The sequence below is a fragment of the Dama dama genome, chromosome 33 (assembly GCF_033118175.1).
Source record: "Dama dama isolate Ldn47 chromosome 33, ASM3311817v1, whole genome shotgun sequence".
Taxonomy (NCBI): domain Eukaryota; kingdom Metazoa; phylum Chordata; class Mammalia; order Artiodactyla; family Cervidae; genus Dama; species Dama dama.
The window spans coordinates 68,382,211-68,409,761 of record NC_083713.1 but is presented as its reverse complement, the minus strand read 5'-3'; the positions used below and the strand labels follow the sequence as shown (position 1 = coordinate 68,409,761).

At 36.7% G+C, this 27,551-nt stretch overlaps 1 protein-coding gene across 2 annotated transcripts in view; it reads right to left on the bottom strand.

Annotated features, from left to right (window-relative positions):
* Positions 1-27,551, bottom strand: part of DPP10 (dipeptidyl peptidase like 10) — a 714,846-nt gene that overhangs the window by 40,279 nt on the left and 647,016 nt on the right. For both annotated transcript variants that reach the window (XM_061135190.1, XM_061135191.1), the window contains exons 14-17: positions 15,805-15,896; positions 15,341-15,388; positions 11,709-11,830; positions 10,329-10,376 (exon numbers count right to left, since the gene is read on the bottom strand). In XM_061135190.1, the coding sequence (XP_060991173.1) occupies positions 10,329-10,376; positions 11,709-11,830; positions 15,341-15,388; positions 15,805-15,896 (310 nt within the window). The remainder of the gene's footprint in view (positions 1-10,328; positions 10,377-11,708; positions 11,831-15,340; positions 15,389-15,804; positions 15,897-27,551) is intronic.

Here is a 27,551-nt window from a genome sequence, read left to right as displayed (position 1 = left end):
ATTACATGTATTATAGGATAGTGTATAGTTCTTGACAATATTTAAAATGGTTATTTAGATCTATTTTTACATTTGCATTGCCTTATAGTATATAAAATAGGTGATATTTGTATATTAACCTATACACGTAATAATCATGATAAATTCCTTCATTATTTCTAAAATTACTATGAGCATCATTGAAAAAGCAAGAGAGTTCCAGAAAAACATCTACTTCTGCTTTATTGACTATGCCAAAGCCTTTGTGTGGATCATAATAAACTGTGGAAAATTCTGAAAGAGCTGGGAATACCAGACCACCTGACCTGCCTCTTGAAAAACCTGTATGCAGGTCAGGAAACAACAGTTATAACTGGACATGGAACAACAGACAGGTTCCAAATAGGAAAAGGAGTACATCAAGGCTGTATATTGTCACCCGGCTTATTTAACTTATATGCAGAGTACATCATGAGAAACGCTGGGCTGGAGGAAGCACAAGCTAGAATAAAGATTGCCAGAAGAAATACCAATAACCTCAGATATGCAGATGACACCACCCTTATGGCAGAAAGTGAAGTGGAACTAAAGAGCCTCTTGATGAAAGTGAAAGAGGAGAGTGAAAAAGTTGGCTTAAAGCTCAACATTCAGAAAACTAAGACCATGGCATCTGGTTCCATCACCTCATGGGAAATAGATGGGGAAATAGTGGAAAGAGTGACTGACTTTAGTTTTGGGGGCTCCAAAATCACTGCAGATGGTGACTGCAGCCATGAAATTAAAAGACGCTTACTCCTTGGAAGGAAAGTTATGATCAACCTAGACAGCATATTAAAAAGCAGAGACATTACTTTACCAACAAAGGTCCATCTAATCAAGGCTATGATTTTTCCAGTGGTCATGTATGGATGTGAGAGTTGGACTATAAAGAAAGCTGAGCACCAAAGAACTGATGCTTTTGAACTGCGGTGTTGGAGAAGACCCTTGAGAGCCCCTTGGACTGCAAGGAGATCCAACCAGTCCATCCTAAAGGAGATCAGTTCTGGGTCTTCATTAGAGGGTCTGATGTTGAAGCTGAAACTCCAATACTTTGGCCACCTGATGTAAAGAGTTGACTCATTTGAAGAGACCCTGAAGCTGGGAAAGATTGAGGGCAGGAGGAGAAGGGGATGGCAGAAGATGAATGGTTGGATGGCATCACTGAGTCAATGGACATGAGTTTGGTGGGCTCCGGGAGTTGGTTTTGGGCAGGGATACCTGGCGTGCTGCAGTTCATGGGGTCGCAAAGAGTCGGACATGACTGAGCAACTGAACTGAACTGAATTGATGTGGATTCCATATTTTTTATTTGATTTCTGTTTTGCTTACAAGTGTATCCTCTTCAAATAAAGGTAAGTTTTTTACCTATATTTCTTTTTCTTGCCTTATTTAATTGTCTTCTAATACAATGTTCCAATTAGGCCGTGATAGCAAACACTCTTTACTTTTACCCAGTCTTGGGAGAAATGCATTGTCTTCAACATCAAGTATTAATATGATATCAGTTGTAGTATTTTTGTAGATAACAATCATTAAGCTAAATCATTTATTTCTTCTTTTTTAGTTTTTATTATTACTTCATTATTATTATTGTTTTCATTTTTAATCAAATAATTTTTTTCTAAACCCTTTGAGTTGTTGACAGGATAATAGAGTAAGTTGCATTGATTAATTAATAAATGTTATAACAATCATGGATTTCTCAGGTAAACCCCCTGTAGTCATAATATATTACCCTTTTATAAGTTATTAGATTTTTGTTGCTTGTATTTAGTTAAGGAATTTTGCATCAATATTCTGAGAAAAATTTATTTTTTTGTCCTTATTATATCTATGTTGGCTTTGGAACCTAGTCAATGCTGGTTTTACATTTTCTGAGAGTTTATGTGTTCTTGGTATTAGTATATTAAATATTGCTCGGAATGTACCAGTGAAGATATTGGAACGGGAATTTTCTTTGTGGGAAGAGTGGTAGTGGTGGTTTAGTTGCTCAGTTGTGTCCAACTCTTGTGACCCCGTGGCCTGTAGCCTGCCAGTCTCCTTCTCTGTTCATGGGATTCTCCATGTAAGAATGCTGGAGTGGGTTGCCATTTCCTTCTCCATGGGAAAAGTACTAACTGTGAATTAAAAATTTTAGTAGATAATGGGATATTTATATATTGTACATATTCTTCTTTGAGTGGTTAGCAATTTTTCTTTTAAGAAATTTACCCATTTTATCTAAGATGTCAAATTCACCACCATTAAAACTACTTATGACATTCCATTACTATCATTCAAATGTCTGTGGAAGCTGTTATTAACATCATCTATTTCATTAATGAAAATGATAGTGCACTTTTCCTTTTATGGCTCTATCTAAAATTTTATCAATTTTACTTATTCTTTCTAAAAATTTTTTTGGTTTTTATATGCTTTTGTCTACTGCCAATCCATTTTCTATATCATTTATCTCCACTCTGACTTTATAAATTCCTTCTTTCAACTTACTTTCTATTCATCTGCTCTTCTTTTTCTAGTTTCTTAAGGCAGACTCTTAGATGATTGATTTTAAAGATCCCTTTTTTTATAAAATAAGAATTTAAAGACATAAACCTGTTTCTAGTCACGATGTTTTTGTTGTTGTTTAGTCACTAAGTTGTGTCCAACTCTGCGACTTGCATGGACTCTTGCCTGCCAGGCTCCTCTGTCTATGGCATTTCCCAGGCAACAAAACTGGAGTGGGTGGCCATTTCCTCATCCAGAGGATTTTAAATATCCCTTATGGCAGAAAGTAAAGAGGAACTAAAAAGCCTCTTGATGAAAGTGAAAGAGGAGAGTGAAAAAGTTGGCTTAAAGCTCAACATTCAGAAAACTAAGATCATGGCATCTGGTTCCATCACCTCATGGGAAATAGATGGGGAAACAGTGGAAGCAGTGTCAGACTTTATTTTTTGGGGCTCCAAAATCACTGCAGATGGTGCTTGCAGTCATGAAATTAAAAGACACTTACTCCTTGGAAGGAAAGTTATGACCAACCTAGATAGCATATTAAAAAGCAGAGACATTACTTTGCCAACAAAGGTCTGTCTGGTCAAGGCTATGGTTTTTCCAATGGTCATGTATGGATGTGAGAGTTGGATTGTGAAGAAAGCTGAGCGCCAAAAAATTGATGCTTTTGAACTGTGGTGTTGGAGAAGACTCTTGAGAGTCCCTTGGACTGCAAGGAGATCCAACCAGTCCATCCTAAAGGAGATCAGTCCTGGGTGTTCATTGGAAGGACTAATGCTGAAGCTGAAACTCCTATACTTTGGCCACCTCATGCGAACAGCTGACTCATTGGAAAAGACCCTGATGCTGGGAGGGATTGGGGGCAGGAGGAGAAGGGGACAACAGAGGATGAGATGGCTGGATGGCATCACCGACTCGATGGACATGAGTTTGAGTAAACTCTGGAGTTGGTGACGGACAGGGAGGCCTGGCGTGCTGCGATTCATGGGGTCGCAAAGAGTCGGACGCGACAGCTACTGAACTGAACTGAACTGAAACTTAGATTAGTTGTGTTTTCATTTTGTTTCATTTGGCTCAAATATTTTCCAATTATTATTTTTCTAATAAGTAAACTCCTCTTTGATCTTTGTGTTAATTAAAGATGCAAGTCTGATGACAAAAGATTCTTTGTTTCTATTCTTCTTGATTCTTTATTTTGGCTTTATTTTTGAAGGATATTTTCAAAGTTTGTTATTCTAGGTTGGTTTTGATTTGTTTTGCTTTCCATTGGTATTCAAAAGATTTTTCCCCATACCTTTATCCTGATAAGAAGTCTGCAGTCATTCTTCGCTTTCTTACTGTGTATGTAATGTGTGGGTGTCTTTTTAATTTTGTATCCTGCTTGAGGTTTGCTGAGGAATTTTATATGTTTCATCATATTTGGATTTGGGTGATATTTCATCAAATATATTTTTCCATTCTGAGTTTAAAATATTATAGATTTGGATATTAGCCTAAGTTAAGTAGGCTCTGTTCATTTCTTTCACCATTTTTCTCTGTGTCTCGAAGTTTCTATAGATAATGTTTCAAACTCACTAATATTTTCTTCTGCAGTGTTTAATTTGCTTGTAATATTTTTCTGTAAAGTTTTAATTTCATATATTTAAACTTAAAATATATTCTATTTATTTTATCACTACATTCATTTTTTCTTAATATCGTCCAGTATTTTTATAATTGCCAATTTATTGTACTTGTCAGGGAATTCCATAATTTTCATCATATCTGAATCTGTCTCAATTCACTGGCCTTCTTTTTCTAACTAGTTTTATTTGCTAGCTTCTTTACATAAGCAGTAATGTTTTATTGGATTCTAACCATTGTGATATTTATATTGTTGAGTTCTAAACATTGTTCTCTGTTCCTGTGTAAATTGTTAGTCTTTGTATAGCAGATGTTTAAGCTATTTGGAGGGCAGCTTAATTATTTAAAAGCTTTTAAAAATATTTTATTTAGGTGAGTTTGAATGGCCCTTGTTCTATGACTCGTTGAGCTGTACTACAGAAAGCACGACTCTTCTGGGATCTCTCCTAAACATTCCGGTTTCTGATTAGTTGGAACTGGAACATAGCCCAGCACTGTGTGAGTTCCGGCTTTCCCAAGCTCAGAGTGTCTTCCTATGCATGCTCAGCTAGGTGTTTTCAGCAACAGATGGAAGATGATCCCCCACAGCTCTATGCAGACCCCTGGTGTTCTCTCTGTCTCCCTGGATTCTGTTCCAGTGTTATCTACCCTCCCAATATTCCAAAAGCTTCAACCCTTCAGAGTTCCAATTTCTGTCTCCATTGTGTTTCTGAGGTACTCTTATACACTTGTTTCATTCTTCCTCATTACATTGCTGCTGCTGCTGCTAAGTCACTTCAGTCGTGTCTGACTCTGTGCCACGCCATGGATGGCTCCCCCGTCCCTGGGATTCTCCAGGCAAGAACACTGGAGTGGGCTGCCATTTCCTTCTCCAATGCGTGAAAGTGAAGTCACTCAGTCGTGTCCGACTCTTCGCGACCCCACGGACTGCAGCCTACCAGGCTCCTCTGTCCATGGGATTTTCCAGGCAAGAGCCCTGGAGTGGGGTGCCATTGCCTTCTCTGACTCATTACACTAGATTTCAGAAAATAAGTCTGGCCAGAAAGCCAGGGCAATTGCAATGTTAATCTCACTTGTTTCCTTTCATTTAGGAATCAGGACCCTATCATGACTATTGTCCCAAGTTTGAAGTGTTATTTCATGTATTTTACACAGTTTTTAAAAAAAAAAATTATTTTATTTTATTTTCCTTTCTTTCTTTTAGCCATGTTTACTTCCATCTACTCTGTGGCCAAATAAGAATATTTATTTTTTATTGTCAATGGCTTATCTTTGATACTTTATTGTTGAATACAATTTCCTTAGGAAGAAATATAAGGCTTTCACAATCTGGTGCCAACCTGCCCTGTAGCCTATATCTTTTGTTTTTATCTTAAATGTTTCGTTCTAGCCACATTGAACAGGTTTTATCTTGCAAGCGTAAATATTTCATGTGTCATGATTGTGCATTCACATTTTTCTTCCAGAAATGCTTTCCACAGGTTTCCCCTTTTTTTGAATGGGGCCCACTTCTACCAGAGAAATTATTATATTCTATTACAAGCATTACATTTTCTGATTCTTCCTTTGGACTATATGAATTTCAGACACATCAAACCACCTCTCCTGTAAATAAGTATCATTTTCTATAATACAAATTTGGGAAATTAGCTGATTCCAGAGATTTCTTCTATCCCCTTAATATAAGAAATTTCTGATTATTAAATAATAGTATATTTTCAAGGACTCTATCCCACTCAACTATAAAATATAAAATGTGAACTTTTCCACTTTATATACTTTCATTAAGGATTCAGTACTTATAATGTTTAAGACCTGTCATAAAAATGCACTTAATAAACCTAAGCATAGATAAAAGCATTCATTTTGAATTCAAAAGAAATCATCTGATATTTGTTAACTACATAAGCAGAAATTTTTAGAGACTATTAAATTTTTCCTTTATACCTTTAACTAGAGATCATTTTATTGGATAAAGATTTTTAGAGTGAAAAATAGTTTATTGTATTAAAATGGCTAGTTGACTAAATGAGTTAGAGGTATTGATATGAGTCTAATATATGAATAATTTATCATGGTTCCTTTTTATTACCAAAAATGAATGGGAAAAATTAAATTACACGAGATAAGAGGTAGCTGAAAATTTACTTCTAAATCATGCTTATGGGAAAAAAATCAATCCATGGTCACAGAGAAATAAAATTCTATTTAAGGAAAAAAATACAAAAGATAATAAAGTCATTTTCAAAAGCAAACATTTTTTTCATGATATATTCAGAAAACATATTTCATACAAAGTTTTGTGGAACTTTATAAAGAGAAGACAGTATTAAGACATGATATAATTATGGGACTGAGGAAGAAAAGAGGATAAAGTGAGAACAGAAAATTGGGAAGAAGGGGAAAAGGGAGAGATAAGAAAGTAGAAAGGAAGTGTAAGGAGGGATGAGAAGAAAAATATACAATGCAGAAAAAAGAAGAAAGGAAAGAGACTATAAGTAAATTAAAGTAAAAGAAATAAAACATAAATGCACAGTTAAGGGGAAAAATGAAAATATAAAAGAGGAAAAGAATCATAGAAATATGAGACAAAGGACTTTTGAAATACTAAGTAAAATTTTGCATATTTATACATTTTCCAAGTCACTGAACATTTTAATGAAGGGCTTCTTTTTCATTTTAAAGGTAATATATGTTCATTGTAGAAAATTAGGAAAATACTCAAGAGAAGAGAACAAAAAATCACCTGAAAGGCTGCCACATAAATGCAAGACTTTTTACTGCTTGCAAACGTTGTCTTCCAGAATTTTTATATATAATTTTAAATACTTTTTTTAAGTGGCATAAATATTTGAATTGCACAATCATTTAGAAATATAACTTAAGCAGTTTTGAATAATAGACTTTTAAAGACATATTTTTATTTTTAATCCTAGTGGGGAACTAGTGGCAACTTTATTAGAACAATTTGATGAAATTTTAATAAAGGACCATTTACAAATATAGGAAAATGGCACAGGGATCATAAGGGATAGTAACACAACCCAGTGCTCCTGAGAGTGGTTTGGTGTGTGGGTCACAGAGAGAGCAGTTACTTGGAGATGGTTGCATGAAAGACTTTCACCCGAGTCACAGCAGCCTGGGCGGCTCCACAGGGATGATGCTGGAGACACACAGACTCCAAAGCCACTTTTCTGCCTCTCTTCAGTCACCTGTAGGATTTGTGTTAGCTGAATCCAATTGGCAGTAAATAGCAGCAGAACTTAAGTCACCAAAAAAAATCCTTCTTGGGTAGAGACCATGGGAGAGAAAAAACAGTTAAGAGTGGCTCTGAAAAGACTAATGAAAGATATTCAGAGCACAAATTAATACTCCATTAAAGTTTATTTACAAATCCCACCTTTTATTATGTGTGTTTTTTCCCCTATTATCAGTAGTATGTCTATAATTTTCTCTATTTAGAATTATCTCCTCAGTATAAACCAATAAAAAAGAAAAATATAGGGTAAATGGATACAAAAGATTTAATGCTTATGGCTGTTTTTTTCCAAAAGATTTACTGTACTTTATATTTTTACCAGAAAGTTATAAAAGCCTCATTAGCAATGTAAATTTTTTTATATTATTAATTTGTTAGGAAAAAATATTTGGTAGTGTTTTACTTTGCATTTTTGGATAACTGGTGGGTTTAAAGGTTTTTCATGTTTGTTATATATTTTCATTTTTTCCATATACTTTTCATGCTTTATTCTACTTCATGTGGTCCCCAAATGAGTTATGACTAATTCATTCATTTAGCGAGGGCTTCCCTGGTGACTCAGATGGTAAAGAATCTGCCTGCAATGCAGGAGACCTAGGTTCCATCCCTAGGTTGGGAAGATCCCTTGGAGAACGGAATGGCTACCTGCTTCAGTATTCTTGCTTGGAGAATGGACAGAGGAGCCTGGTGAGTTACATACAGTCCATGGGGTTGCAAAGACTCAGACTTAACTGAGCGACTAACACTTTTCACTTAGTTTAATAAAGATTAACCTGAAGATTCATTAACCCAAAGACTTAATTACAATCAAATTTAAATTTTATATGAATAAATAGTTGTCTTTTGAAAATAAAATCAAGCACCTGATTACTGTTTACAATCCCTTTTTTTTTCTTGATCTTGAGACTAACAGAATTTACTTATAAATATAAAATATTTGCCTTAGACAAAAGTGTGTCATAATTTGTAACAAAAGTTATTAGACAACAACATCGACTTTTAACAATAGAATACAATTAATTAAATTCAGGTTGGAAATTTTTAAAAAGTCATCATTTTGGCAGAATATGCAATGTAACACAAATAGTTGTTTATCAAGTAATTCCTGTGTTGCAAATATATCTCATCCTCACAGAAAATTCATTTACTAATTTTTTTACAAGGAAATAGATTCTATGAGATTATACCCACAAAAGATATGTGACAGACTCACTTTATACATTAATTTTTACATCTGTGAAATTCAATCTCTTTCCATTTTAATCAAATATACTGTCCTTATTATCTTTATTGTTGCTCTCAGTATTAATATTCAACAGATTTAATATGCTTACTATAATCTCTTTAGGATTTTCACTGATAAATAGAAACTAAAAGATGTGCTAAATGATTTCCAAAATCACACAAAACTCCATTAGCTATTTAGAAGTTTTGTCTTTTTCTATGAGGCTGGATGTCTCCATATGGTGGTATTTGAAAAGTGTAAATGGTCTTCCTCTGTCCTCTAAAAATTGTATTTGTCCTTCAACATTACATTTTTATACCATCTCTCTCTTAAGTCAAAGCATTTAAGTAAGACTCCTACTTAAAACTAAGTATGCCATGAGAGAGACAAAAACAATATAATAAGCTTTACGGTGGTGATCATAAACCCTATTCTGGAGTCAGACTGTCTTATTTGATTCCCACCTGTGCTATCTTTTATATTAGATTGACTCTCTCCAAGTTTTTTAACCTCTTTGGGACTCAGTTTCCTCATCTGTAAAAGTGGGTGATACAATTAACAATATCACGGGTGTTCTGAGGAGTAAATGTATTAATAAATATAAGCCTAAATTACAATAGATTATGGGCTTCCCTATAAGCAATAGCTTAGTTGGTAAAGAATCTACGTAAAGAATCTACCTGCAATGCAGGAGACCTAGGTTCAATTCCTGGGTTGGGAAGATCTGCGGGAGAAGGGTTAGGCTACCCATTCCAGTATTCTTGGGCTTCCCTTATGGCTCAGCTGGTAAAAAATTCACCTGCAATGTGGGAGACCTGGGTTCAATCCCTGGGTTGGGAAGATCCTCTGGAGAAGGGAAAGACTACCCACTCCAGTATTCTGGCCTGAAGAATTCCATGTATAGTCCATGGGGTCGCAAAGAATCGGACATGACTGAGCGACTTTAACTTTCACAATAGATTAGTCTATGATAAATCATTACAGCATGAGGGTATTGATTAAATAAAAATTTTAAATGAAAGAAGGAAAAGAAGGATAGATGAAAATAAGGAAAAGAGAGTCAGAAAGTAATTTGGCTATTCATTTTTAAGATCAGCTCAACCATATTTGTGCTTATACTCTTTACTATTAAAGTTCTTAAACACATTGACCACATCTTACTAGCAATGAACACCCAGTTTCTGTCATATATCCTAATAAAGTCTTCACTCAATAGATGATGGACAATTTAATAAATATAGAAAAACATAAATGAATATGTAAAACTAGTCATGGATAACTAAAATAAATAGGATATAAAGTATATGAAACAATATATTTTTCATATTTTTTTCTAAAATAAGTATGTTGATCTGGAGAAATAATCTACATGAGGTTCAAGAAAGAATGAACCAGAGCCCTAATGGGTCAATAGGCTGAAACATACCTAAATGAACTTCATCAATCACTCCTCAGTCAATTTAGATACAGAAGATACCGCATTTCAGGCATACGTTGATAAGATCCAACTCCAATTATAAGGCAGCCCGACCCATTTGTTTTACTATTTCTCTTACACACACAAGGTCATATTGATGGTACCTATGCCTCTTTCCCCAGTCTAAGGGCTCCTTTGAAGAGGTTCTATAGAGTACGAAACTCAGAATGAATAAGATCATATCAAAGACTGGTGCCAACCATGACTATTCTGCATTGTTGTGTTCATGTACTTACTTGCTGGGTTGTCTGTGCTATGTAGGCTGACCACTGGAACCCCTGGACCTGGATTTTAGAAATATATGTAGAAACATTTTAAAGACATCTAAATAATAACTATTGGAAGGTTAGATGACAGAATTCTTTTTTTCCACATGCAAGCATTTCATAGTTAAAACATAATGAAATAGAAATCAGATTATTAGATTTCATTCCTTTCTATGCACATTTTATTCAGAAAAGTAAAAACATATGGGGAAAGAAACTATTTACAAGATTATTTTAAAGATCCTCCCTTCTCTAAAATGCCATATACTTCAATATTTCTATGGTTTTAGCCAATCTAATGCACCCTACTGTCTTCTAGTCTTTAATAGAATAGTCACTGATCTGTCAGTTGATTTCCAAACCTGTGACCTTCTACCCTCTCGTCCAAGATTAAATTATATTTACCACTCAGCCAAGAAAGAAAGAATGCATGCATATTAGAAATATTTCATCCACAAGACAAATTAAATTTTGGAGCTAATCTTATATTAATTTAAAAATATATTAACTGGAATAGCTATTTCAAATACACTGGACAATTCAGTTGTAACTTTAAGATGTTATCTTGAAACTTCACTTCTATAATGAACTCTATTTGGAGGCTAATGGTTTTTCTCTGGTGTCATCAAACAAGTACATCTCTTTTTTTATTACTTTCTTTAAGATGTCAAGAGAAAAAAAGAATGAAAAAGAGCAAGTATTGTTCTTTTCCTCATGGTATCTTAAAACAGGACTGCACAAGATACCAGCTAAAGCTGTAACACTCAATCCATTGCATTATAAGAAGATATCTCCCATTTCATCAGAGTATCCTATTAAAGGTACAATGATTCCTACTAGTGTAACCTAGACATACTATACCACTAGGTAAGACTTAGCATACTATTATCGTATAGAATAAATAATTGGGGTGAACACACTTTCTCAAAATTTAAGGAGGCTAGACCCAGAGAATTAAATTTTTGTAGATCCTAAATTTCTTAACAACAAAGCCATTATTTCAACAAGGAGAGTGTTGCTTTTCTTAAAGTCTAGGTAAATTAGTTTATTATTCTAGGATGACTTTGCTAATGTAAATGTTTATTCACTTTTTAAAAAGGTTTGTATAAAATAGCACTTATTGATCATGTACCTGTATACATACTGACTTATTCCCAATTTCTGTCTTTTAAATAAAGTAATGGATAAAATTTATATTACAAAAAAACCCTTATTTATTACTTTTAAACAAAAACTTGTGTAAACTAGGAATATAAAATCATAGATTGAGGGTAATCATTACTACTGATAGTAATAGATACTGATTAAACAAAATTGATAAAATAAATTTTAACAGAAATCAACTATTACCTTTACAGAGTAATAAAAAATGTTGATTCATGGGACTAAAACTGGCATCAAAATATGTGCATTGTTCTTTCATAAAATTACATGAAATACATTGACGATTCAATAAGCCTTCAGTAGAAGCACTGGGGAAAGAAAAAGAAAGTGAGAAATGCTACTATTCCAGGTACTTGAATGTGTGATATCATTATTTAAATATTAACATAAAGAAGTTACAGTATTATTTAAATTGAAGTTCCTTATAAATTATCATTTATCATAAAAATGCAAAGTCAATTTCCATTACTAATGTTAAGACATACACATTTTTCTTCTCAGTAAAAAAATTAAAATTATGAACACCTATATATATATACAACATGTATATAGTTATATATGCTTTAAAGAAACTGACTTTCCCAGGACTCAATGTAACTTATTCTTAGTTATATTTTTATAGATATTTCTTTGTAAAGTCTAGAAAGAAATTACCCACACAGATAAGCATAGTCACTAGCAATAATATTAGTTGAAAGAACTAATAAATTATGATTAATCATAAATTATCTGTGCTGCTAGACAAAAACACTGCTAATGATACACTTTTTGAAACTTGGCTGGACAAAATATTCTCAGTTGCATTTTGGAATAAAACACATAGTATATTATACTTCACAAAGTCACAACTTCACACTTGAAACATTTTGGGTTCATTATAAACCAAAATTTTCCTTTATATCTGAAGTGATCAGTATAATAGGCACTTAAATACATTAGCTAGTTTCATCCTTATGATAAATCATAGCCTTGTTTTTTTTTCTTTTAAACTGTGGTAAAACAACATTCACCATTTTAGCCAGTTTTCAAGTATATGGTTAATTTCAGTCACAATATTGCAGAACTATCACCACAGACAGACTATGAATGTGTGGCAGTCACACACATAATTTGACTTTTGTCTTTCTACTCTGTCATATAATTTTTCAGATCCAAGTTCCCCAAAAATTTATATTGGTATTTTCTCATTATTTAGATTATGAAATCAGTAAAAATAAAGAAAAGCATACTTTGAGACAAAATCATGACACCGAATATGGTAGCAATTCTGACTCTGTTAATCCCATAAATTAAATCAACCAATTATTATTTTTATGGACCTGGACAAGACAATGATTGAGTTTTTTGGGTTAAACACTGACATTTTCTTATAGTCAAGTCAACTGGCACCTGATGAGCCATGTAAAGAAAAATCCATTGGTTGTATATTTTGGTTGTAACCCAGTCTTCCACACTAGTACAGGTCAGAGATCCATTGGCTGTTGTACTGCTCTGCCTCAGTCGCTAGAGACGTGTGTGTGCGCTCATTTGCTTCAGTTGCATACAGCTTTTTGTGACCCCACGGACTGTAGCCCACCAGGCTCTCTGTCCATGGGGATTCTCCAGGCCAGAATCCTAGAGGAGGTTGCCATGCCCTTCTCCGGGGGATCTTCCCGATGCAGGGATCAAATCCATGCCTCTTACATGTCCTACATTGGCAGACAGGTTCTGTACCTCTGGTGCCACCTCGGAAACCCATAAGTGTGTTACTAGTTCAGTCATGTTCGACTCTTTGTGGCCCCATGGATTGTAACCTGCTAGGCTCCTCTGTCCATGGAATTCTCCAGGTAGGAATACTGGAGAAGGTTGCCATTTCCTTCAAAGGGGATCTTCTTGACCCAGGAATCGAACCCAAATCTCCTGCACTGAAGGCAGATTCTTTACTGTCTGAGAAGCCCACAAATCTAAGAACTCATTGTTACTCAAATCACATTTTAGGCTAATAAAAGGAGGAGAGGATGAGGCAGCTCTATTAGCTGAACTTAGCCAAATGTAATTTTCTGACACTCATTTTTCTTTAAGAGTTTTACAAAATGAGAGAAGTAAAACATCAGTCAAGTATTTCTATCTCTCTAAGAGATTGTTCTTGACCACCAATATTAACCACAATATAAGTTACAAGAAAGATAAGTTTTAGGTAACCAAAACTAGAAAGTGACCAATACTTTAATCAAGATGTCTAAGCTAAAATTAGAATCAGTCTCTTTAAATAAATAGCTGTTCTTCCTTTGAAAGTCATTAGAATTGAGAACATGTGTTCCAGACTCTAAGAGAAAAAAACAAAGAATGTGAAAATGACATATTGCAATATGTGATTAAAACGAGGAGAGGCTGACTTCAGATGACAGTGATTTATGCATAAATAATAGTGTGTGGGTGAATTAGAGTGAGTAAGGGTACTTGAAACATGCATTTTTGCTCTCAAAGGAAAGTCTAGGCTACTTGGTAAGAATCACTGGTGACACTGCTTCAAACATGATGAATTTCCACTGAGAATATGCCATGGCAGTTTTGACACTTTAAAAATGGATCTATGAAAAGGAAATTAGAAAGGATATATGAAGTCTAGAATTAATAAGTTGCTTGCCAGGCAAAAATGAAAGTCATTCTTGGGAAGCCCTGGTGAAAGCTTTCTGAGTGAGGAGACATTTTTAATACTAAATAGGTATGACCTTAAACCCTTTTATGAATATAGCTTTCCATCTGGGAAAATTGGAGAGATGAAAATAGTTCCCGTCCACAGCTCTATTTTAGTAATCAAGGGCCATGCCTGGCTTAAATAACAATCTATGGATTTTATACATTCTGAGAGTGGGGAGAGAGAAACTGCCACTTGATCTATTCTAGTAAATGTCCACAATGCTTTAATTTGTTCAGGAATAAATCACATGTGTAGAGTACTGCATGTGTGCTTAGTCGTTCAGTCATTTCTGACTCTTTGCGACCCCATTGACTATAGCCCACTCCTCTGTCTATGGGATTCTCCAGGCAAGAATACAGAGTGGGTAGCCATTCCCTTCTCTAGGGGATCTTCCTGACCCAGGGATGAACCTGGGTCTCCTGCATTGCAGGTGGATTCTTTACCATTTGAGACACCAGTTCAGTTCAGTTCAGTTGCTCAGTCCTGTCCAACTCTTTTTGATCCCATGGACTGCAGCATGCCAAGCTTCCTTGTCCATCATCACTCCCAGAGCTTGTTCAAACTCATGTCCATCAAGTTGGTGATGCCATCCAACTACCTGATCCTCTGTCATCTCCTTCTCCTCCTGACTTCAATCTTTCCCAGCATCAAGGTCTTTTATAATGAGTCAGTTTTTCACATCAGGTGGCCAAAGTATTGGAGCTTCAGCTTCAGAATCAATGAATATTTAGGATTGATTCCCTTTAGATTGACTGGTTTGATCAGGGAAGGCCTCATATACTGAAAACTTTAAATGAGGCACAGCACAACAAAAAGCTATTGGGGAAATAAGGAAATGCTAGTGATATGTGTCATTGAGAGATGCAAGCCTCAAAAAAAAAAAAAAAAAAAAAAAAAAGATATTTTGAAAGGATAAAAACAAGTGAGGGAAAAAATAAAAGAGGAATAAGATGGCCTCTACTCCAGTTCCAAACCTTTATGCTCACAGTGGTCCAGAGATGAGGTTTTGTCACACTGAGTTGGCTCTCTCCTAGTCATACCAAAAATGCAACTTCAGATCTCTCCATCCTGTGATTATGCGGTGTGGATGGCCCCTGAGGAACCGACCTGTGCGGGAAGGTCCTCTCACAGTGCTTACCTGTACAGTTGCCTCCCTCTGGGAGATGACTCGGTGCTCAGAAAGTAACTGCCCATGAAAAGAAACAACACAAACATCAGGTACCAATCAATTTTTGCAACACTGAGTTTTTCACTTGCATTTTCCAACTGCCAAAGAATAGGCAAGACCTTTTCTATTATTCAACAGCAGGACTTTGATCCATTTGGGAAACATATCTTTTCTTAAAATGTTGTCATACTTTTTTCCATGGTCTCTCACAGTCTGTATGAGTGTGACTCTGTGTGTGTGTGCGTGCATGTGTCTGTGCAAATGTGTCTGTGTAAGCATCTCTCTGGGTGAAGCTGAGGGAGAGTCCTAAAGGTTGTTTTTTGCATGGCCGGGCTACTTGGATTAGGACCATGGTAAGCAAAAATAAATCTGGCAGATAAGATTGCATTTAACAACACTGACTTCCAACTTGACTGGAGAATAAAAACACTCACATTTTTTGTGTAGTTTCATCATACGCCAGGATCTTGATCACTTCCCAGTTTCCTGATGTCAGATGCCGCACGGTAATTTGCTCACTTTTACTCTGCAAAGAAATAGAAAATATTGATTTCTCTTTTATTTAAATAGCATCTCTCTGGTCGACACCAAAGTGCTAACTGCCCCTGTCACTTTTAATTCTTCAGTACTCAGTTAACATTGAGTTTCTTGTTTTCATCTCAAGAATGAATACACATTCACATAACCATAGTTACAGGCAAGACAGTACCTTTATTCCTATGCTGTAGGAAAATCATTCAGAAAACATCTCCACATAGGACTACATGGGTAGCATCACCTTGACATAGGAAGTCATCTAGTCATTTAGTATAGACACAGGACTTTGATAGCGTTAATCTAAATGATTGACAGCTAAACAGTTTGAATAACTTTGAATAAAACTTATAGAGCAAACTTCATTTCAAATAGATTTTAAGTGTTATATGCTTTTAACCTTTGTAGCATGTGTATTGAGAATAATATTGATAGATTTGCTATTTTCACTCAACAATTTATTTCTGAGATTAATTCATGTTGACACTTGCAGACATAGTTTATTTTCACTGCTATATGGTATTTTATTATATGCATGAATACAGAAAAAATTATTTTTTGATATTTGCGTTTTTCCAAATTTTTGCTCTTTAAATCAAGTTGTCTGTGGACCACTTTATTAATGTCTCCTTGTGCATGTGGCAGGGTTTTCTTGAGACAAATGCTGATAAGTGGGAAAACTCCTGGAGGGAGCACAGAGAAGATGGTGGAGGAGTAAGACGGGGAGACCACCAGCCTCCCCCCAGATACATAAAAAACTCATCAAGATATGGAACTACTCCTACAAAGCAACCTCTAGGCGACAGCAGAAGACCCCAGGCCTCCAGGGGGACAGGCTAAGCTCCCTGAAATGAGGTAGGAGAGAGAAGGGAGACATAAAAGGGAAAAGACAGACAACTTCTGGGCAGGAACTTGTGCACCAAAAGAGGGAGGGAGCCGTGAAACAGAAGTTCCCATGCGCAGGGAAACTCCCTCACAGGTAGGCCCAAAGGGGAGCTATGACGAAGTTTGGAAAATCAGGGACTTCTGCTGCTGCTGCTGCTAAGTCACTTCAGTCGTGTCCGACTCTGGGTGACCCCATAGACGGCAGCCCACCAGGCTCCCCCGTCCCTGGGATTCTCCAGGCAAGAACACTGGAGTGGGTTGCCATTTCCTTCTCCAATGCATGCAAGTGAAAAGTGAAAGTGAAGCCGCTCAGTCGTGTCTGACTCTTCGCGACCCCATGGACTGCAGCCCACCAGGCCCCTCCGTCCATGGGATTTTCCAGGCAAGAGTACTGGAGTGGGGTGCCATTGCCGTCTCCAAATCAGGGACTTGGAGGGCAGTAAACTGAGAAAGCTGTACTTCTCAGCCCGTGAACAGCTCATGGACTGTGGCCCCAAACAGCGGCGGGCTTGGGACCCGAGAGCGTGCGGCCTACAGAGCCAGCCGGCGCACACAAGCCTTGCACACAGCCAGCCCCGGTGGCCAGTGTGACGGGCAGATAAACCCAGCAGCAAGCAGCACAGACGGCAGGCCCCGGGACCGCGCAGACAGACACAGCCCGCGCCCAGGGCGGGCCTAGGGTGCCCAGAGAGGGAAGGCGTACAAACCGGGCAGCGCACACAACCCTCCCGGCACAGCTGGAAGAACAAATAACCCCCGGGACAGACTCGAGGCAGTGAGAGGAGACAAGTGCACAGAAAACTCGCGACGCAGAGGGTGGACCTCGGGGACTGAGAGTCAAGGGCACACAGCTCTGCAAGCCAGAGGTGGGCTTGGGGGCTGAGGGAAGCCCCCGCACGTCGCGGGACGCAGAAGCATCCACGCAAGCACCTACCTAGGAAGTCTCGGCCGGCAGCGCAGGGTGGGACGGGGGAGCTGAATCACCAGCAGTGACCCCAGGAACAAGTAGGGACTGGCTGCACTTCATAGATGCTGAGAGAGATGCTTTGAAACAGCTGCGAAAATAGACACGCCTAACACTGCGAAAGCCGGGATTGCCCAAATGCATACTTAACCCACAGACACTCCAAAATCTCCTACTGGAAACCGCACCACCCTCGAGAAAGACAAGATCCAACTCCATCAACCAGAACCCAGACACGAGCTCCACCAACCAGGTAAACATCACAGGACACTAACCCAACCCCATCCACAGAGGCAGACTCCACAACCAAGGACTATGACCTTGAAAACCCTGTTTATTTTTTTTTCCTTTTTTTTTTTTGTTATAAATCACACCATTTTTTCCCCCCAACATATCTCGACCTTCACACTAGCATTTAGCGGTGTTGTGGAGTTTTCCTCTTTGTTTATCTTGTTATTTAAAAAAAAAAAAAAAAAATCATTTTAAGATTCTTTCTTCTTATAAATCACACTGCTTATTCCCCAACATATTTCCACTATCACATTAGCTTTTTGCGATGCTGTGGAGTTTTCCTTGTAAAAAAAAAGAAAAAAATCATTTTAAGATTTTGTTTCCTTTTTTTCATATAAATCACATGGTTTAGTCCCCCTATATATTTCCACCTCCATATTAGCCTTTTGCAGTGCTGTGGAGTTTTCCTCTGTGTTTTTTCGCAAAAAAAAAAAAAAAAAAGCAAGAAAAAAATTCATTTTAGGTTTTTCTATTTTTTTTTTCTTTTTTCCTCCTCACTTTTTTTTTTTTTTCCTTTTTTCTTGATGAGTTTTTTTGGATTTTGTTTTGGATATATTCAACTGCTTTACCTACTGTTCTTTACTGGCTGTAGCTACTCCTGAATATATATACAAATCTTTTTCACACATGTCTATTCATCTTTGCTTTTCTTTTTATCTTTTCTCTCTCTTTTCTTATTTTTTAGTCCTCTTCTCCATCCCTTCCTTTTCTCTTTTCCCTCCCTTCTCTTATGTCTTTTTTCCTTTCTTTTTTTATTCTCCCTTTTTTCCCTCTCTTTCTGCTTTCACCAAGTAAGTTAAATTGTTGAAATCTCTATGCTCTATTCCCCAATTGGCCTTCCATTCATGCTCAGATTATCAGACTGAGCATTAGCTAACTCTTCTTTCAATTGGTTGATATCACCTCTGGTTTCCCTGTCTCACCAAGTCAATCTCCTGTACTGTTTTCTTTAGAACACTTTGGTTATAACTGTATATGTGGAAGTGTGTGTGTGTATTTCCCAGTATTTCTGTAATTACCTACTTTATCTCCTCCCACTAGAACACAGGCACAAGTCACCCCAACAAGAAATCAACACAAACCACCCAACTAACATTTCCCTCCAAGCGCAAAAATCAAAAGGAAGAAGTAATATAACCTTAAAGCCTGGGAAAAGGAGACCTCAAATGGACGAAGTTAGGAAAAAAAAAAAAAAAAAAAAGATGATGATGAAAAGACAGAGAAATACAACATAAATGAAAGAGCAAGGTAGAAACTCAAAAGACTAAATAAATAAAGAGGAAATAAGTAATCTCCCTGAAAGAGAACTCAGAATAATGAGTAAAGATGCTCCCAAGACTTGAAAATAGAATGGAGAAAATGCAAGAAGCATTTAACACAGCTAATAAAATCACCAAGGACATACAAGAAATAAAGAATAAGCAAACAGAGATGAATAACACAATTACTGAAGTTAAAAATACACCAGAAGGAACCAATAGCAGAATAACAGGCAGAGGAATGGATAAGTGAGCTGGAGGATAGAGTGGTGGAAACAACTGCTGAAGAGCAGACTAAAGTGAAAGGAATGAAAAGAACTGAGGAAAGCCTCAGAGACCTTTGGGACAATATTAAACACACCAATATTTGAGCTATAGGGGTCCCAGAGGAAGAAGAAAAAAAGAAAGGCACTGAGAACATCTTTGAAGAAATTATAGTTGAAAATTTCCTCAACATGGGAAATAGTCAATCAAGTCCAAGAAGCACAGAGAGTCTCCTACAAGATGAACCCAAGGAGAAACACATCAAGATGCAGATTAAGCACAAAGAAAGAATATTAAAAGCAGCAAGGGAAAAGCAACAAGTAACATACAAGAGAAAACTCATATGATTAACAGCAAATCTTTCAGCAGAAACCTCTACAGGCCAGAAGGGAATGGCAGGATATATTTAAATTACTGAAAGAGAAAATCCTACAACCACAATTACTCTCACCTCCAAAGATCTCATTCAAAATTGACAGAAAAATCAAAAAAGCTTTACAGACAAGGAGAAATTAAGAGAATTCAGCACCAACAAACCAACCTTGCAAGAAATACTAAAGGGATTTACATAGCCAGTAAACACAAGAGAAAGGAAAAACTTACAAAAACAAACCCAAAATAATCAAGAAAATGCCAACAGGAACATGTGTATCAATGATTACCTTAAATGTAAATGGATTAAATGCACCAACCAAAAGCTACAGACTGACTGAATGGATACAAAAACAAGACCCATATATATACTGCCTACAGGAGACCCACTTCAGACCTAGAGACACATACAGACTGAAAGTAAAAGGATGGAGTAAAATATTCCATGTGAATGGAAACCAAAAGAAAGCTGGAGTGTGAATCCTTATTTCAGACAAAATAGACTTTAATATAAAGAATACCATAAGAGAAAAAGAAGGACACTGCATAATTATCTAGGGATCAATCCAAGAAGACATAGCAATTGTAAATATCTGTGCACCCAACATAGGAGCACCTCAATACATGAGGCAAACTAACAGACATAGGAGGAGAAATCAACAGCAATACAATAATAGTAGGGGACTTTAACATCCCACTGTCATCAATGGACAGATCATCAAAACCGAGAATCAATAAGGAAACACAAATCTTAAATGAAACATTAGACCAAATAGGCTTAATTGATATCTTTGGGACTTTCCATCAAAATACAGAAGAATACACTTTCTTCTCAAGTGCACATGGAACATTCTCGAGGATAGACCACATCTTGGACCACAGATCAAGCCTCAGTAAATTTAAGAAAATTGAAATTGTATTAAGTATCTTCTGACTATATGCTATGAGACTAGATATCAACTACAGGAAAAAAAAAAAAAAACAGCAAAAAACACAAACTCATGGTGATTAAACAATACATTACTAAATAACAAAGAGGTTACTGAAGAAATAAAAGAAGAAATCAAAAGATACCTAGAAAAAAATGACAATGAAAACACGATGACCCAAAACCTATGGGACTTAGCAAAAGCAGTTCTAAGAGGGATGTTTATAGCAATACAACCATAAGTCAAGAAGAAAGAAAAACATCAAATAGACAGCCTAACTCTACATCTAAAGCAGCTGGAAAAATAAGAACAAAAACCACCCAGAGTCAGCAGAAGGAAGGAAGTCATAAAAATCAGAGCAGAAACAAATGAAAAAGAAATGAAGGAAACAATAGCAAAGATTAATAAAACTAAAAGCTGGTTCTTCGAGAAAATTAACAAAACTGACAAACGACTAGCTAGACTCATCAAGAAAAAAAGGGAGAAAAATCAAACCAATAAAATTAGAAATTAATAAGGAGAGGTTACAACAGACAACAGAAATACAAAAGGATCATAAGAGAATATTATGAGCAACTATATTCTAATAAAATGGATAACCTAGAGGAAATGGACAGATACTTAGAAAAGATCAGCCTCCCAAGACTGAACCAGGAAGAAATGGAAATTATGACCAACCAAATTACAAACACTGAAATTGAAACAGTGATCAAAAATCTCCCCCCAACAAGCCCAGGGCCAGAATGCTTCACAGGGGAATTCTAGCAAACATTCAGAGAAGAGCTAATGCCTATTTTTCTGAAACTCTTAAAAAAAATTGCAGAGGAAGAAACACTTTCAAATTCATTCTACAAGGCTACAGTCACCCTGATACCAAAGCCAAGAAAAGACAACATGAAAAAAGAAAATTATAGGCCAATATCGCTGATGAACACAGATGCAAAAATCCTTAACAAAATTCTAGCAAACAGAATCCAACAATACATTAAAAATCTCATATACCATATATCAAGTTGGGTTTACTCTAGGGATGCAAGGATTCTTCAGTATATGCAAATCAATCAGTGTGATAAACTGTATCAACAAATTGAAAGATAAAAACCATATGATAATCTCAATAGATGCAGAAAAAGCCTTTGGTAAAATCCAGCATCGATTTATGATAAAAACGCTGCAAAAAAAAAAAAAATGGCAAAGAAGAAACCTAACTCAACATAGTAAAGGCCATATATGAAAAGCCCACAGCAAACATTATTCTCAATGGTGAAACATTAAACACTTTCCCTCTAAGATCAGGAACAGACAAGTGTGTCCCCTCTCACCACTATTATTCAACAGTTTTGGAAGTCCTAACTACAGCAATTAGAGAAGAAAAAGAAATTAAAGGAATCCAGATTGGAAAAGAAGAAGTATCTCACTGTTTGCAGATAACGTGATACTATACATAGAAAACCCAAAAAATACTATCAGAAAATTACTAGAGCTAATCAGCAAATTCAGCAAAGTCGCAGGATACAAGGTCAATACTCAGAAATCACTTCCACTCCTATATACTAACAATGAAAAATCAGAAAGAGGAATTAAGGAATCAATACCATTCACCATTGCAACAAAAAGATGAAAATATCTAGGAATAAAACTACCTAAGGAAACAAAAGATCTGTATACGGAAAACTATAAGACACTGATGAAAGAAATCAAAGATGACATAAACAGATGGACAGATATTCCATGTTTCCGGGTGGGAAGAATCAATATTGTGAAAATGATTATACTACCAAATGCAATCTACAGATTCAATGTGATCCCTATCAAATTACCAATGACTTTTTTTACCATACTGAAATGAAAAATTTCACAATTCATATGGAAACACAAAAGCCCCCAAATAGCAAAAAACAGTCTTGAGAAAGAATGGAGCTGGAGGAATCAACCTTTCTGACTTCAGACTATACACCAGAGCTACAGTCATCTACACAGTATGGTACTGGCACAAAAACAGAAATATAGATGAATGGAACAAAATAGAGAACCCAGAGATAAACCCACATACCCATGGGTACCTGGTACCTTATTTTTTTTTTTTTTTTTTTACAAAGGAGGCAAGAATATATAATGGGGTAAAGACAGCCTCTTTAGTAAGTCGTGTGGTGCAGGGAAAATTAGACAGCTGCATGCAAAGAATGAAATTAGATCACTTACCTAGTGCCACTCACAAAGATAAACTCAGAATGGATTAAAAACCTAAATACAAGACCACAAACTATTAAACTCTGAGAGGAGAACATAGGCAGAACACTTGATGACATAGATCAAAGCAAGATCTTCTATGACCCACCTCCTAGAGTAATGGAAACAAAAACAAAAATAAACAAGTGGGACCTAATTAAACTTAAAAGCTTTGCAAAACAAAGGAAACTACAAACAAGGTAAAAAGACAACCCTCAGAATGGGGGAAAATATTAGCAAGGGAAACAAGTGATAAATAACTAATTTCCAAAATATACAAGCAGCTTATACAACTCAATACCAATAAAGCAAACAACACAATCAAAAAGTGGGAAAGGGACCTGAAGAGACATGTCTTCAAAGAAGACATATAGATGGCTAGTAAGCACATGAAAAGATACTCAACATCACTCATTATCAGAGAAATGCAAATCAAAACTACAATGAGATACCACCTCACACCAATCAGAATGGCCATCATCAAAAAGTCTACAAACAATAAATGCTGGAGAGGGCATGGAGAAAAGGGAACACTCTTGCATTGCTGGTGGGAATGTAAATTGATACAGCCACTATGGAATGTGGCATGGAGACTCCTTAAAAAGCTAGGAATAAAACCACCATATGACCCAGCAATCCCATTTCTAGGCATACACCCTGAGGAAATAAAAACTGAAAAAGACAAATGTACCCCAGTGTTCACTGTGGCACTATTTACAATAGGTAAAACATGGAAACTACCTAGATGTCCATCAACAGATGAATGGATAGAGAAGCTGTGGTACATATATACACTCAGCCATAAAAAGGAACACATTTGAATCTGTTCTAATGAGGTGAACAAAACTAGAGCCCATTATACAGAGTGAAGTAAGTCAGAAAGAGAAAGATAAATATGATATACTGACACATATATTTTAAATCTGAAGAAATAGCACTGATGAATTTATTTTCAGGGCAGCAATGGAGAAACAGACATAGAAAACAGACCTACGGAAAAGGTGGGAGGAGAGAAGGGAGAAGGGGAGATGTATAGAGCGAGTAACATAGAAATTTACAATGCCGTGTGGGAACAGAGCCAGTGGGAATTTGCTGTTAAGACTCAGGGAACTCAAACAGGGGCTCTGCAACAGGCTGAAGGGTGGGATGGGAAGGGAGATGGGAGGGAGGTCTGGGAGGGAGGGGATATGGGTATACCTATGGCTGATTCTTGTTGATGTATGAGAGAAAACCACGAAATTCTGTAAAGCAATTATCATTCAATTAAAAAAAACAACAACACTGATACGTAGGATTGTTTTGTTGAAAGATATATATCTTCTACCTAACTCAATGTTGTTTAGTTGCTAAGTTGTGTCAGACTCTTTTGAGACCCCATGGACTTGAGTCCACCAGGCTCTTCTGTTTGTGGGATTTCTCAGGCAGGAATACTGGAGTGGGTTGCCATTTTCTTCTCCAGGAGATCTTCCCCACCCAGGGAACAAACTTGAGTCTCCTGCTTGGCAGATGGAGTCTTTACCACTGAGTCACTTGGGAAGCCCACCAGTAGTGACAGATTATTTTCAAAAGTTGTGCCAATTTAGAATCTACTAGCAATATCAGTTTCTGTTGCTCCACATTTTGTCCACTTCCTCACCAACAGTTAATTTCATGACTAATTTTTTTGTCAAATTAATAAGTATGAAACTATATCCCATTATGTCCCACTACCTTTTTATTAAGAAAATTTTCAAAGTTGCAGAAAGGTTGATGAACAGGACATAAATAGCCATTTGAGTGTTACTGAGATTCACCAAATATCAACATTTCAAATATTAACCCTTCCCTTTTATTCGTTTGCTGAGTCATTTGAAACTAACTTGAAAACATCAGACTATTTTGGCTCTAAATATTTCAGTATGCATTTCTCAAAAGTAAGAATATTTTCTCATATAAGCAAATGGCATATCACACCTATGATAATAACATTGTGTATGCTATGTGCTCAGTTGCTCAGTCATATCTGGCTCTTTGAGGTCCAGTAGACTGTAGCCTGTCAGGCTCTTCTGCCTATGGAATTTTGCAGCCAAAAATATTGGAGTAGGTTGCCATTTCCTACTCCAGGGATTGAACCCACATCTCTTGCATCTCCTGCATTGGTAGGCAGATTCTTTACCACTAGCACCACCTGGGAAGCCCCATATAATAACATTCAGTTCAGTGCTCAGTCATGTCTAACTGTTTGTGACCCCATGGACTGCAGCATGCCAGGCTTCCCTGTCTATTGCCAACTCCAGGAGCTTGCTCAAATTCGTGTCCATTGAATCGACGATGTCATCCAACCATCTCATCCTCTGTTGTCCCCTTCTCCTCCTCCCCCCAGTCTTTCCCAGCATCAGGGTCTTTCCCAATGAGTCAGTTCTTCACATCAGGTAGCCAAAGTATTGAAGCTTCAGCTTCAGCCTCAGACCTTCCATTGAATACTCAGGACTGATTTTGTTTAGGATTGACTGGCTGGATCTGCTTGCAGTCCAAGAGACTCTCATGAGTCTTCTCTAACACCACAGTTCAAATAATATTAATATCATCTAAATGTATAGCCTATATTCTAATATCCACATTGCCCTAAGTAACCCAAATATCTCCATATCTATCTATCTATCTATCTATCTATCTATCTATCTATCTATCTACCTATCCATCTATCTATCTATCTTTCTATCATCTATCTGATCATTGCATTGGGTTGTTGCCTCTTTAGTCTCTTTTAAAGTAAATGTTATCCTATCATTTTCTTATTTCTAAAACATCAAACATTTTGAAGACTCTTGGTCCAGCAGTCTTATAGAATGCCCACATTCTGGATTATCTGATTGTTTTTATGATACAATTTAGACTAACATCTTTGGCAAGGATATTATAGGGTGATGATACCTCTTTTACTTCACCAAGTGCCAAAGAACTGATGCTTTTGAACTGTGGTGTTGGAGAAGACTCTTGAGAGTTGCTTGGACAGCAAGGAGATCCAACCAGCCCATCATAAAGAAAATCAGCCCTGAATATTCATTGGAAGGACTGATGTTGAAGCTGAAACTCCAATACTTTGGCCACAGATGTGAAGAGCTAAATCATTTGAAAAGACCCTGATGCTGGGAAAGACTGAAGGTGGGAGGAGAAGGGGACAACAGAGGATGAGATGGTTGGATGGCATCACTGTCTCAATGGACATGAGTTTGGGTAAACTCCAGGAGTTGGTGATGGACAGGGAGCCTGGCGTGCTGCAGTCCATGGGGTGGCAAAGAGTCAGACACAACTGAGTGACTAAACTGAACTGAACTTATACTTCACATCAGGAAACACACTGGTACTCATCTTCTCACTCTTAACAATGCTGCTTGCAGGGTAACTGAGAGATACATTTTTTGCAAAAATGCATTTCACCTTGAAATTAAAAGTGTGATGATAATGCACTTTATATGACTAGGTTTTCTTCAATGAACTATCTGCTCAGTAGTCAATGAATCATGACCTTTCCTTGACTAAATTATCATTTCAAAGTGATTTTCTCACTGTAACATCCCTTCTATACTTATTACATAGTATTCTTCTGAAGCAAAGAGGAACTAAAGAGCCTCTTGATGAAGGTGAAAGAGGAGAGTGAAAAAGCTGGCCTAGAACTCAACATTCAGAAAACTAAGATCATGGCATTTGGTCCCATCACTTCATGGCAAATAGATTGGGAAACAATGGAAACAATGACAGACTTTTTTTTCTTCTGCTTCAAAATCACTGCAGATGATGACTGCAGCCATGGAACTTAAAGACGCTTGCTCCTTGGAATAAAAGCTATAACAAACCTAGACAGCACATTAAAAAATGGAGACATTACTTTGCTAACAAAGTTTCATTTAATCAAAGCTATTGTTCTTCCAGTAGTCATGTACAGATGTGAGTGCTGAACCATAAAGAAAGCTGAACGCCAAAGAATCGAGGTTTTTGAACTGTGCTGTTGGAGACAACTCTGGAAGAGTCTCTTGGACAGCAGAGAGATTAAATCAGTCAAACTTAAAGGAAATCAGTCCTGACTATACATTGGAGGGACTGATGTTGAAACTGAAGCTCCAAACTTTGGCCACCTCATTAGAAAAGACCTTGATGCTGGGAAAGATTGAAGGCAGGAGAAGAAGACAAAGACAGAGGATGAGATGGTTGGATAGCATCACTGACTCAATGGATATGAGTTTGAGCAAGCTCTGGGAGATGATGAAGGACAGGGAAGCCTGCATGTTGCAGTTCATGGGGTCACCAAGAAACAGACAGGACTGAGCAACTGAACAATATTCTTCTGTTAAAAAGTCTTTCCTTACTTTTCCACACTCACATATGTTCATTGTCTTTCTTTCTGATACTACTATAAACATTTTACATCTAATATGTTATGTTCCATTATTGTGGTCAGTCTTTTTATTGTTACT